The sequence below is a fragment of the Sorghum bicolor genome, chromosome 8 (assembly GCF_000003195.3).
Source record: "Sorghum bicolor cultivar BTx623 chromosome 8, Sorghum_bicolor_NCBIv3, whole genome shotgun sequence".
Taxonomy (NCBI): domain Eukaryota; kingdom Viridiplantae; phylum Streptophyta; class Magnoliopsida; order Poales; family Poaceae; genus Sorghum; species Sorghum bicolor.
Genome location: NC_012877.2, coordinates 23,499,172 through 23,514,021, shown reverse-complemented (window position 1 = coordinate 23,514,021; position 14,850 = coordinate 23,499,172). Strand labels below are relative to the sequence as shown.

Below are 14,850 nucleotides of genomic sequence, written 5' to 3'. Positions count from 1 at the left end.
TGGTTGGGTAACCCCTGATTCTGGAATCCGAGGTAGATCTGGCCTTGTTGAAATCCTGTAGCCTGATGATTCGGTTGGGGCATTTGTGGAAAAACTTGCTGCTCAGGCCATCCACTATTAGCGTTCATCGGCATAGGACCTGCCGATGACTGATAATTGGGCATCATCATTGAATTAACATACCCTGGTTGAGTCATAAACCTCTGTTGCGTCAGCATTGAATCTGCCGATGCATTAGGCATCTGGAACGTTGGAGCTTGAGAATTCCCAGTGCAAGGCCTTGCAGTAGTGGTTGTAGTATACTGGGGACTCTGATTCATCGGCATATTGGGAGGTGCCGATACCATAGGAGCCTTGCCTCTCACATCAGCCGTCTGAGACATACCAGGTGTCTCCAACGTGAACTCTGGAGGCATACCAAAACCCCACCAGTTAGGAGGAGGGACCGGTCCCGACATTGCCAATGCCAATAGATCTGTAGAAAGCTTAATCTGCCCATCTGAAGTCGATGGATTGGTCATCATCGGTGTAGATTGTGCGTTAGTGACTCCTAACGTGCCTGGAGGTGCAGTAGTTTCTGTGCCCGCTGTTGGGTATTTTAAACGCAAACAGAAAAATCCGCAAGCGCACGGATACCGATGTAGCCTTCACCCGGGAGTATTCCAGAGTATCGATTTTCCACAGAGAACGTGAGTGTACTAATTAAGATCCAAGATCGCCCAAGGATAACTATATAATTATTTTTGGTGGGAAGAGAGGAAGTTTCCTGAGAGTTCTCTAGTTGATCTAAGAATCAAGAATTACTTCAAGGTTATCTATTTCGGGACATCAGAACACTAACCACAGAAAGAGATGAGAAGGGGGCTAGGAAGCTCCGACTACGGTCCTACAAACACCGATCCGAACGAGGTGGAATACGTCGACCGTTAGGGCTGTCACTACCCTAAGGCTACCACAACAATCCGCAGGATTGGGTGCAATTCCAGGTAATTGCAAGACTAAACACCACGTCTAATCTATTAATTACTACTCTAATGTTTCAAAGATTAGAGCACTTGATGCAAGCGGGAATCCAATAAATAACTTGAATGTAAATAAAAGTAATTAGAGAACTCAGGAATTATGAATTGAAGAACCTAGAGAACGATGAAGAACGAACCAGTTGCTGCAAAAGTATAATGTTGAGGAAGATCCGACAGATCTGGCTCCTCCTTCTCCGCTCTCCTCTTCTCTCTCCCTATTTTCTAGATTACAACTAGAACTAACTAGAACTAGAACTAGATGAACTAGAACTAGATCTAGATGAACTAGAGGTAGAACTAGAAGAACTAGAGGGATCCTCTCTACTTGGATGAAGAATTGAAACCCTAGCTTTGATTCTGTAGAAGAGGTATGATCTCCAGGGGCCAGGAGGTCTGGTTTTATAGTCCCTTCAAGTGAATCTGGGCCGTCGGATCAAACTGACATTGATTGAACGGTTATTGTTGATCCTTTAGGTCGGTGGAGCAATATCCTGAAAGAGAGTCCTGATTGGACTCTGGCTGAGGGCGGGCGCCCAGGAAAGGAGGGCGGGCACCCTGTCCCTGTGTCCTCTCGGCCTCCACTTCGGTCCCATGGCTTCTGGAGTCTTCTAGATGATAGAAAATTGCGCGGCACGTTTATATCTCTATGTAAACCCGACGTGTGGGCCTTTCTTTTATATTTCCTGATAACCCCCTGCAGAAATAGACAAACACCAAAACTCGTGGAATTCTGTCAGATAAAACCCTAAGTCTAGGTGTTGGTTCCATTTAGATCCTTTTCCATGATTGGTTGACGGTTAAATGTAAGCATTAAGGACCGTCAACAAGCTCGCACAAGCTTAACCTTTGCTCGTCCCTGAGCAAAGATGGACTCAAGAGTTTCTGCAGTGGATTCATACCTTAAAGATACATATGCGTTCAAACAAGATTTCATCTTTGGATTGGGGTAAACTGTTAAGATTTAAATTTACTCATATTACCTTCCACCATGGGGCTTGTAACCGTCACTAGTGTCTTGAGCAGTTAAAAGATAGAACGATCTAATCAAGCGCCATGTCTCTTGTTCTTCGATTAACTATAGCTCTGGAGTTTTTTTTTTGCAGATTTTCAAATAAAACTCAGAGATTCCTTGTATGACTCTCTCTAGTCTCTCTTTTGTGGTATTTCTGGATCCTTACCAAGGCAGTAATGGTATATGTCTTCTCTCAAAGTATGTAGTATTTTTGGTATGAGGCATAGTAGCATTGCCTTCTCTCTCACCCTACTATAATAAGGTTTTTGATATCTGGGGCTCATAGGTGGGAGACAGCTAATACATACTTACAAGACATTTATTGCATAGTCAAACCATGGATCCAGAAGAACAAGTCAATAAGTCAAATCAAGATGTGCATGTGTGGCGAATGAATGGTGTATGGTGATGATGGTGATAACAATGGTGAAAGTCTAATTCTACTTTTGCTCTTTTGAGGGGATACATACCTTCCTTGCTCTTTTGAAACTTTCTGAGGAGAATGAGATGCTCTATATTTTCTTTTTCTTTTCTCTCAGGTGGGTATCTTGTACCCCTAATTCTACTGTCGGACACTTGTCCATTTTTACCTCTCGTCTTACTTTTTCTTTTCTTTCGAGGTTCCGGGCACTTGCCCCTTTTTATTTCCTCGTATACTTTTTTTTTTCTTTTTTTTAGAGCTATCATCTCATGAGATAATATAGCAAGTGGTAGTAACCAAGATAACTTGAGCATTTATTTCACAGGGAAAAACAGAAATGTTTTTGGCTATTCTCTCCCGGATTAGGAGTAGAATATTTTTAGGTGATTCTAGAGATGGAAATGGGTGGATATATGTGGATGCGTACTTCCGGAGTAGAAGCAGCATGTGTGAGTGAACATGCAAGTGAATCTTGACTTAACCACATGACAAGCTCCTAACGGTCTACACAGCTTGACCACACTCAATGCTCATAAGCAGTAAAAAGTAAATGTGTGGCTCAAAGTCTAGCAAGCATGTATATATGGCTGTGGTAGGAATTTAAACTTTCATCATACAGGAACTCATCATGAAACTTTTTGAAATATTTTCAAAGATAAAATTCTCCAGAATTCTAGCATCTCTAGGAACAGATAAACAGCAGCTCAACCTTCCCATATCGTATCCGTTAACGACTTAGACTTTAGATCAAGTACTCTTCCCACAAGTTCAGGTTTAGAGCAAATCTTAATTAATAACAGACAGGCCTAAACTTGAGAGAGAGATTTCAATTTTGAGAACTAGTCATGGCAGAGCAACTATTTATCATTTCCATATGAGAGCTTATCACGAGGGTTCATAGCAAACTTTATTTATTTATTTATTTATTTAGCAAACTAAGCAAAGATATATATATAAGCACAAAATATTTATTTGGGTTTTATGATTATGCATCTTTTTATTATTTGAGTAAAGTATAAACGTGAGTATAAACACTTAGCTGGATAAATGGGGGTGCTCTCCCCCAAGCTGGATTTTGACGCAATTTCTTCTGATGTAGCTAGCAGGTGGTGGAGGTGTATTTGAATGTCGGCAGCACCCTGACAGCGATTAGGATGTCCTTCGTCTGCTAGTCTTCTTTGATCCTTGAATTCTGTGGAGCTCAAATAGACAACAAAGCTTTGTGGAACTAGTTAAGTGTTAGCATAAGTATCTAGCCTTTATCATGTTGAGCTTCCTCAATAAATGTTACTCTCTTTAGTAGGATCATAATTTTGTTTTTATAATTTTATTTTTATAGGACAGGAATATATTTATTTCATTTTTACACCACCACAGTGAATGTACTTATGGGTTTTATGCCATGAGCATACTCACATGGGGCTTACTATTTTTAACATTTTTATTTTCTTTTTAGGATAGCATGAATATGATTAACTAAGCAAACTGTTTAAAATAATTGAAAGGGAAAGGATAACTACCAAGTTTACCTCTTGGCAAGGCGTTCGGTGTTTTTAAGTCCTCCGAACGGGACTCTCCGTTTTCTCAGTTGTCCTGGGATTCGCTGGATGGCGTAGTCGGTGGTTCCGGCGTTGCCTCCTCTTCGTGTATAACTATCTTCTCTCTACACACCTGACTCGGTGCTACGGTCTCCTCAGGACAGTTCTGTTCAAGCTGTATGTCTTCAGACCTTATCAATTCTCCTTCGTAGTCTGCCCATCCGTCCTTGATGATTCGCCTCCTCTGGTTGCGGTTGTGTCGTCTTCTTCTTGTCCTGACCTTCTCAGAGGGGAAGTGCATATGGACTTCTCCGGTTCCAATGTAGATGATTGCTTTAACGGTGCTGAGGAACGGTCTTCCAAGGATGATGGCTGGATCGTACTCGTCTTCTCCTATGTCAATAACCTTCAATCTTTCAGAATGTCTGATCTGCCATCTGGAGCTGAATGTATGTTTGTTGTAGGGACATGGTTCCATGCAGGAGCTGATAAATGACTGCGGCCATTATGTTGACGTTAGATCTGGTGTCGTAGAGTGTCTTCTGAAAAGAATATCCGTTGATTGTGCACTCGATGCTTGGGACACCAGGGTCGTCCTTCTTGATCAAGAAAGGTGACTTGAGTTGACGATCTTGACCTCCTTGAGCTGCAGTGACCATCTTAGCTGACTCAGTACACATTTGCTTGTTCTTGTTCCTCCTGTTGGTCCTCTTCCTTGGTTCATGTTGGGATTGCTCTGGGATTTGTGTAGTCTTGTTTCTTGAAGGAAAACGTCTCCTTCTTCCCCTTGATGTAGAAACTGATCTTGGCAGCACTAGCGTAGATGACAGCTCCCGAGGTGTTCAGGAATGGCTTCCCCTAGGTATAATGTTGACGCTGGAGCCAAAGTCGCAGAGTGCTTCTAGGAAGTCCACCATGCCGATGGAGATCGAGATGACGGTGCGTCTTGGATCGCCTCTCTTGACCGGCAGAAGGTCAGTAATTACTTCCACGGGTTACTCCAGTAGTTATGTCCTCAAGCATCTCAGGGCAGTGATTGCCTGAGTGTCCAGTCTCTCCAGTGTGTTTGTGCTCGTAGATCTAGGTTCTTCACTTGGTGGAGTCTGGGAGTTGTAAAAGTCCTTCATATTTTGCTCGAAGTGTACCTGCTCATAGAGACAAGGCAGAGATCAAGTGCATGGGCCCGGTTGGTGGAAAACACCAACAGAACCAAAAGTGTATTTGTTCTCTCTAACCTTAAGCATAGTGAGCAAGACAAAGTTGATGGATAATAAGATCATGAGTGTAGCATTTAAAACATTTGTCAGATCAGATCGCTCAACCTAATAGAAAGATAATCTATTTATACTTATGTGTTTTGTTTATATCTTCTAGAGATGTGCAACATTTTAGCTTATATGATTAGGAGTGTAGGATCACAAAGGTGGAAGGACTAAACATATTGAATCGATTGGATTGGTTAATCTAGAGTTGTAAATCATACATGTTTGTCTCTTTTATTCATGTGAACGCCAGAAATAAGGAGAAGCTTATAGAAGTGATAGTCAAGTACCTTAAGATGTTACCTTACTTGAAGAATGATGGTACAGTATCACCTTGTGGAAGCTTTCCTCTCTTAGCGGTTGTGCAACGTGTTTGTGGCACCTCCATGGATCATCTCTTGTGAGCTATGCCTTCCTTGTGTAAATTGTTAAACTTCATGTGTGTCTCTCTTTGCCTCCAATGTGAGTTTATCTCAGGACTTCCCAGGTCGATATTGAAAGTTTTCCTGCAGGGGTTAGTCCAACAAAATATACCAATGTCTACACAAGCAGCTTTTAGTTCAATAACCAAACTAGACTCCATGTCTAATTAGATTAAGGAAGGCTGTTTAACCTAAGCACCATGCTTAATTTAAAAACCAATAGAAGTATATACAGTACTTCCAAACTAACACTTACTAGGATAAACAAAGGTAGCATGATGGCTTTTATAGAGATCTACTCTAGTGGAGATGAAGTAGTGTGATTACTATTTAACAAATTGAGCATGTCTCAAAGGTAGGGACAACCAACATAGCAACATGGCAAATGATGTTTTTATATAAAGTACTCCCCCAAGCTTGAATTTTGCAAAATTCAAGTTTGGATGAATTTAATTCAATGTTGTATGATGATTGGTTGGACATACCTTGTGCTTGTCATTCATCCAATCTTCTTGCTCCAATCCTAGAAAGGTTAGTGACAAGAATACCCGAAGGAATATTTTTACAATTATCCTTATATGCTCAACACACAAGGTAATATTGCAAATAATTAAAAGCTCATGTTACAATCTGATCAGTGCTTGTTTTAGGACACTAAGCTTGTCCTTGGGAAACCCTCAATTTATGTCGGTGAAGTGGTTTCCCCTCCAACGGTGACCTATATCAAGATCAACTCAACGAGATCTGCAAAATTTATTATAGACATATGCATCGACAACCGCCCTTTTAAAGTTTTTATGAATAGAAAGGAAGAGGCGGTTGGAGATCTCGAATGTGGTGATGTTGGAGAGACCAATGGATTGTGAAGATGTTGCATATGAGCATGGAGTAAATGAAGTGGCTATGAAATAAATTCCATGCTCATTAATGCTTACAGTGAAATCCATGTGGTATGGTGAAAATGATAAGGTGAGTGTGGTAAAAAAAGAAAAGAAAAAGGATACACGGACGACATGGTTCGAAACTAGCACAGCTACCGTTCCCCGGCAACGGCGCCAGAAAGCTTGTTGGGTATTTTAAACGCAAACAGAAAAATCCGCAAGCGCACGGATACCGATGTAGCCTTCACCCGGGAGTATTCCAGAGTATCGATTTTCCACAGAGAACGTGAGTGTACTAATTAGGATCCAAGATCGCCCAAGGATAACTATATAATTATTTTTGGTGGGAAGAGAGGAAGTTTCCTGAGAGTTCTCTAGTTGATCTAAGAATCAAGAATTACTTCAAGGTTATCTATTTCGGGACATCAGAACACTAACCACAGAAAGAGATGAGAAGGGGGCTAGGAAGCTCCGACTACGGTCCTACAAACACCGATCCGAACGAGGTGGAATACGTCGACCGTTAGGGCTGTCACTACCCTAAGGCTACCACAACAATCCGCAGGATTGGGTGCAATTCCAGGTAATTGCAAGACTAAACACCACGTCTAATCTATTAATTACTACTCTAATGTTTCAAAGATTAGAGCACTTGATGCAAGCGGGAATCCAATAAATAACTTGAATGTAAATAAAAGTAATTAGAGAACTCAGGAATTATGAATTGAAGAACCTAGAGAACGATGAAGAACGAACCAGTTGCTGCAAAAGTATAATGTTGAGGAAGATCCGACAGATCTGGCTCCTCCTTCTCCGCTCTCCTCTTCTCTCTCCCTATTTTCTAGATTACAACTAGAACTAACTAGAACTAGAACTAGATGAACTAGAACTAGATCTAGATGAACTAGAGGTAGAACTAGAAGAACTAGAGGGATCCTCTCTACTTGGATGAAGAATTGAAACCCTAGCTTTGATTCTGTAGAAGAGGTATGATCTCCAGGGGCCAGGAGGTCTGGTTTTATAGTCCCTTCAAGTGAATCTGGGCCGTCGGATCAAACTGACATTGATTGAACGGTTATTGTTGATCCTTTAGGTCGGTGGAGCAATATCCTGAAAGAGAGTCCTGATTGGACTCTGGCTGAGGGCGGGCGCCCAGGAAAGGAGGGCGGGCGCCCTGTCCCTGTGTCCTCTCGGCCTCCACTTCGGTCCCATGGCTTCTGGAGTCTTCTAGATGATAGAAAATTGCGCGGCACGTTTATATCTCTATGTAAACCCGACGTGTGGGCCTTTCTTTTATATTTCCTGATAACCCCCTGCAGAAATAGACAAACACCAAAACTCGTGGAATTCTATCAGATAAAACCCTAAGTCTAGGTGTTGGTTCCATTTAGATCCTTTTCCATGATTGGTTGACAGTTAAATGTGAGCATTAAGGACCGTCAACACCCGCAGCGGCTGTAGCAGCCGATGGAGCTGTGACCTCCGGTGATCCTGGCTGATGATGAGAAGGGCCCACATAATTTGGTGGCAATTGTCCTTCTTTGAAAGTTCTAGCCACGACATTGAAAACCGTATTGGACAGCACACCAGCTTGATTGATCAAGGCACGGTTAATAGCATTATCAACCATGTCTTGAAGTTTACCAGGATTGGCGTCAAAAGTAACCTGCCGAGGCATCGGTAGTGCTTCCTTCTGGATCACCCCGCCACTCCTGTTTATGCTGAAGGCCTTGAGACATTGTTGCTTGTAATCCTCCATAGCCTTCGCAATAGCTTGCTTCTGCTCATCTTTGAGGCTAGCTTCTGTCACGGGGATGACGTTCTCCAAGTCGAACTCGGTAGTCGACATGTTGATCTTGATCTTGAATCAGGTCCCACCGGGCGTGCCAAAAGATGTGTTGATGCAAAAGCTGGATCTGCAAACACAAAGGGCTAATACCCGATTTAAACGTTAAGGCGTGCCAGCCGATTTGACCTTACTATCGGCAAAGGTGATAACTCGAATACTTTGGTCCCGACAACAGCGATGCGCTCGGATGCCACGACCAAGAGGTATTCACGCAGAACTCGAGAATACGCCGAGCTTAAGTCGACAAACTCCTAAGAACTCGTAGTGAAAAGAAAAATATGACGAAGTCGTCGAAAAAGTAGATAATGGAATATGAGTAAAAACTTGTGTTTGATTGATTGATAGATAGATTGATTACAAGGCCTTGGGGTCTACATTTATACCCTGCTCAAAGAGCTACAATCAGACACGACTAGAACTCGAATTCTAAATTAAACAGAATCCGTATACAAAACGATTTAAATAACTAAGGAAAACATAAAACTATCCTCCCATGATAAACTAGGACACCACCGCAGGCCAATCGGCAACCTTCAGGTTCTTCTCCCGAGTCATCGGCAGACCCCCATCATAGCCATCGGCACAGGTTAATGCTGACCATCGGCATAAACACATCACCACCCATGGACTTAGTCACATTCAGCTGTCCCTTCATCGACAAGCACCCTCACCGGCAACTCTCCTGTAGACCAGCTACTGTTGCCCTATCTTGCCGACCTACACTCTACCGATCCTAGGTACGTGTCCAAAAACGGTGTCAACACATGCCCCCCAATTTCGGAGTATGAAATCATTAATGCTCCGAAATTCTACCGATCCTAGGTACGTGTCCAAAAACGGTGTCAACAGCACCGGGTAGCGTCCGGTCTCGTACTCAGGGAGTATGTAATACTCCCCAGAGCACCGGACGGTGCCACCGGACGCTGAGAGTTAGCATCCGGTGACCTATCAGACGCAGGTACAGTTAGCCGTTATAGAGCACCGGACGCTCGGTGCAGAGCGTCCGGTGCAACATAAAGAGCGTTCGGTGACCCCGTTTTCAGTGGAAAACGGTTGGTTGACCTTTGGACTTCGTGGGGTGTATTTATACCCCTCCACCTCATCCATGAGAGGTCTCTTGCCCATTTGAACATCTGAGAAACTTGTTGTGGAGCAAGAGAGTAGCAAGAGCCTAGAGAGGATTGAGATTTGAGTGATTTCTTGAGAGAATCCTTCTCTATTGAATTCCAAGAGTCAAGTGTGCATCCACCACTCTCTAGAGCCTTGTTTGGGTCAAGTGAGAGTTCTTTGCTTGTTACTCTTGGTGATCGCCATCACCTAGACGGTTCGGTGGTGATTGGAGGCACGAAGACCGCCCAGAGTTCTTGTGGGTGGCTCGTGTCAAGCTTGTGAGCGGTTTTGGGCGATTCACGGAGACGGAGTGTCAAAGAATCAGCCCGTAGAGAGCACTTGGTCATTGCGCGGACCAACGGGAGCAAGACCCTTGCGCGGGTGCTCTAAGGAGGACTAGTGGAGAGTGGCGACTCTCCGATACCTCGGCAAAACATCACCGAGCACTTTCTTCCACTACTCCTTTACATTCTAGCATTTACTTTGTCTTTTTACATTCTTAGAATTGCCATGCTAGAATAGGATTGGAACTAGGTTGCAAAACTTTTATCCGGTAGCTCTCTAGGTCACACTAGGCACAAGGGGTTGAATTGGAGCTTGTAGGTTGCTTAAATTTTTAGAGAAGCCCAATTCACCCCCCTCTTGGGCATCTTGATCCTTTCAAGGCAGTACCAGAAAATACAAGAAAAGTGTCTGGTTGCACAGGATGGGCAAGACTTCAGGACCGATGAGAATGAGCGAAGACGATGGTCAAGGCATCCACTTGAGAAGCATGCTTCCACTGTATACACAAAGAATATGTTTTACAGGTTCTCCAAAGAGTTTGAGAAAACTGCAGAATATGATGTGAAGCCTGTAGGGCAGTTCCAATATTGGTTGGAGCCCAATAATAGCTTTGTTTTCAGGTATGGAAAAAGGAACTATCTTGTTACAGCAATAGAAGAGGATGAAAGCTATTGCTGTGAATGCAGCAAGTTTGATAGGGATGGAATCATTTGCTGCCACATTATGAGAGTTATGGTCAGAATGGGTGTGAAATTAATACCAGAAAGGTACATCCTTAAAAGGTGGACGCAACAAGCAATTGCTAGTGATACTAATCAGGTCCAAAATGTGAATGCACCAGTGGGACTTGTAGCCCGTGGGATGCCATTGACTAGTGAGAAAACTTTGAGATTGACCAACGCAACCACCGCGTTTGTAGCAATAGCAGTGGAAGGTTGTACAAATGATGAAAACTATGCTATTTTGGAGAAGCACATCAAGGAGATGCGATCTGAATTTGAAGAAATTAAGAAAAGGACGATGGCAAATAGGCAAAACACTAGTGGTGCAGAAGGTGGTGCTACAGAAGGTGCACAAAATGGTACAGGTGTCTCTACTCTATCTGGACCTTCATTGCAAACTGCAGGTTTAAAAAACTAGACACTATATTCTGCTTTGCTTCATCTTTGTACGCCTGTACTAGATTGATTAGTTGCTTATTGCATTTCACATTGTAGGTGCAGTGGCTGGTCCAAATACATCAAGTGTAGCGAACGCCCCAAAATCAAAAGCTAAAGGGCGCAGGAAGGAGAAGGCACACAAAAAAGGGATGAATGGTCAAGCAAAGAGGAAGAATAAGTGCGGCATTTGCAAATCGTATGATCACAATGCATAGAGATGCCTGGACAAGCTCAAAAAAAAAGTTTCTTAGTGGGAATACATACCTAGCAAATATTCATTTTACATCTCCATGCAATATTGTTTTCTAGATGTTGGAGCCATTTGTATGTGAGCATCTTTCGAATAGTTGGCATATCTTTTTCCTTAAACTCTGGCATGTTAATACCATTCCAGTGTTCATAGTGCATTAGCATGTGGAACCCGCAGTCATGACTGCAAGAAAAAAACCATAATTGTATGGAGGATGACAGAAAAACTTTAGATATGAAAATAATATGTATGTTGAACTGTTGACCTACTTGTTTGACTGCAATGGAACATTAATATCAATCAGTTGATACTTGTCAATATTCTTCCTTGAATTAGGGTAATGTTTGCGCCAAAGTTCCTTAATTGTAGTGATCAAATTGTTGCAGCATGTCTTCAAGTTAATGTCAGCGAGAGACCTCATAGAATCGAGAACTTCAAACCTTTCTTCCCTTAGGTTCAAGACTAGAAGGAAGAAGTGGCCCACAATTCTATCAAGCCTTTTGAAACGAATATTTTGCAATACAGGAAACATGACCTACAAAAAATGCTAGCAAAAAAATGAGAATAGCTACTAAAACCAAAAAAAGGCTTCATAGCATCTATATTGCCAAAAAAACATAAAAAATCCTTGTGTGATATAACAGCTAGCAGACTCTCTAGAAAAAAAGATGAATAAAAAAGATGGCGGTGAATCAAATTGAGATATGGACAATTTAACATATAGGCACTACCTGTTGTTCTCTGCCCTGCACATGTCATATTTTGTTATTTGCTATAAATTGCTCCACAAATTTTAGAACACACAAACAAAGTTATGATGGTAGGACACCAAGATGCATAATTAAAAAAATATTATAGCCTAAAACAAAACAATATTATAGCCTAATGAACATAGTTAAATTGCCTATTTTCGAAAAAAAGAAGAGGATTAAGTGGACAATCAATTACCAATTGAGAACGGTCTAGGTGATGGAGGCTTCTTTGAAAAGCACTATTAATCTCCCCATTATCCAGAATCCCATCTTGTAGAAAAGACTGTAAAAAAAGAGAAATAAATAAATAATGTTAGAGAAAACAGTAGCAGAAAAAGTGCTTGTTTCAAAAAAAAATATGCATACAAACTTAGAAACATCACTAAAAGTAAAAGAAAAAGGAAGAATTCTCACAGCAATTCTTAGTAGGAGTATTTGTTTTACAGGGATCTTGGCCTTTGTGTCTTTTAATGAAAAAAATCATACTGATTCAGAAAAAAGAATACACAACTACCAGCAGGAAAAAATGGCATGAAAAAAAGCAAAAATGGTAATGCTGTAGTGGATTGCATTTTCTTAGGCAAAAAAGTGTCATTCATTAGGCAAAAATGACCAAAACCAGTCATTAAGCATCAAAATATCCTAAAACAAATAACTAACAAGATATAGATCATCAAAAAACTAGACAGGGAGACTTATCTCGGAAACCACCATGTGCTACAATACCCTTGCCCCAACTTATGCACTGAAACCCCCTAACGGGATGGGATACAACTATACAAGGAGTAACAGTTACACATTTCTTTACATGGTACTGAACACTTGCTGGACAAAAGATGTTTTTGACAAAAAAAAGGCTAGGGAAAAGCATGTGGTTGCGCTTCTGCAGTTGATACTCAGTGGCCACAACAGCCTTGGTGCTGGCATGCTCTGTTTTCTCGGTGCCTGCTACTGAACTATAGTCAGTTGAAGCATGTTATTGTTGGTATTTCTTAGCGATGCAGCCAATTATCCGCAAGCGCACGGAAGTACCGTTGTAGCACTTCACCCGGTGGTATTCAGGGAATCGAGATTTCACAGGGAACAGAGGTGTTTTGAGACTTAAACTAAGTGTACCCTAGAGTAAAGTGAGAGGGATGACTTAGGTAGTGAGGTTCTCCTAATGGTAGAAGTTTTGTGCAAGGCAACGTGCTTTTCTAATCTTACTTCGGGCACCGGAGCGTACCTGGTCTGCCAGGTAATACCGGCGTGTAGCTCTACGCCGTATCCGGACGTGGGGGAAACTAAGGACAAACAGGGCTGTTACCACCTGCTGCCGACCCATCAACCGTGGGATACGAGGCAAACGAGGGTAACCTCTAACCTAGACACCACGTCTACGTTATTAGCTACTACTCTAGCGTTGCGTAGGTCCTCCCGCCAGCCAGCAAGAGTCCCTCTACTAGAGTATCTACCGAGAGATAGACAACGAACCCGCAAGATTATAAGAACACGATAACGATTACTCAATGACTTCTTAGAATAAAAGAAGAATACAACCTTTGCTTACCCCAATATGGTATTCCAGGTTGTAGAGGTACAGCTCGGGAAGCGGGCAGCACTTCGGCCCTTCCGCCCAGTGCAACTAGGGGAACGGACCGGGTGCTTGCTACTTCTCTTACTCTACACTCTAACTCACTCTCCTATTCTATTCCTAACTAGAGGCTAAGGATATGAGTGGAAGCTCCGCCTCTCTACTACTACTCTTGTATCTCTCTTTATTCTTGTGGACTTGAAGCTTGAATGGATTGATTGATGATGAATGAGAGGCCCTCTCCCCCTCCTTATATAGGTGTGGAAGGTCAGTTTGGGAGGGGGTAAACTGCAAAATGCAGCCGGGAACCGCGCTAGGGCTTCGCATGCACTGCCTCTGCAAAAGGCGGTGGGGAGCTGGGCCATGCCGGGGTCGGCCGACCCTAGGGGGCAGCCGCCCCCTGGCTGGCTCTGTTGGCCCAGGCCCAAAGCCCAGACGATGCTCCTCGGCCTTCTGAGTTTGAATCCAATTGCATTTCGATGCACTTCTGTATTTGAATTAAATGTGCCTTCAATTCTTTGATTTTGGCGGCTCAAACCCTAGTGTCCTGCATACACATGTGTTCACCAAAACTGTGGAATTTGGTTAGCATAAAAAGCCCTATTTCTAATGTTTGGTGATATTTTATAGAGTTTGTATGCATGTTGGCGGTATGAAAAGTGTATTTTAAGAAACGCCAACAAACTCCCCCACACTTAGCCCTTTGCTCGTCCTCGAGTAAAGCTTATGTTTTTGGGCTGAGATGGTTCCACTTCTCGTGATAATGAACCTGCATACAAACTATTCCAAGCCTCACCTGAACTTATGAGCATTCAGAGTGTCTACCAAAACATCTTGAGTAATTGAAAAATGGAACAGTTAGGATTCAAATCTTCTTACTCAACTTTGCTCAAAACTTGGGTTTTTACCTTTTTGAATAAAAATAGTCTTGCTCTTCAGATGATACTCTCAAATCACTCGAGAATGTTTCTGGTTCCTTACCAAGGTAAAAGTACCTCTTGATTTGTCCTACCTCTATAAGCTGTATTTGGAGTTTTGGGTATGGACCAAGGAGAATGCATACTTACCTTGTATGTATTGTCGAGTCAAATCTCGGATCCAAGAAGAGAAGTGTCATACCCTTAGATCAAGATGTGCAAGTGTGTGGTATATGGTATAAACAACTCCCTTGGTTGATATGATCTCATCAAGTATTTCTAGACATGGCTATCATAACTCTTTTATTTTCTTGTGAGCCTTCATGTGCTCATCTTTTTTTGTATACTTAGGACCTTCATGTGTCCTATATTTTTTTTCAGGTGGGTATTTTTATA

At 42.3% G+C, this 14,850-nt stretch overlaps 1 protein-coding gene across 1 annotated transcript in view; it reads left to right on the top strand.

Moving 5' to 3' along the window:
• The window catches only part of LOC110437543 (protein FAR-RED IMPAIRED RESPONSE 1-like), a 34,442-nt gene extending 23,265 nt beyond the window's left edge, over positions 1-11,177 (top strand). The window contains exons 3-4 of the mRNA XM_021466014.1: positions 10,327-10,928; positions 11,020-11,177. Of these exons, the coding sequence (XP_021321689.1) occupies positions 10,327-10,928; positions 11,020-11,177 (760 nt within the window). The remainder of the gene's footprint in view (positions 1-10,326; positions 10,929-11,019) is intronic.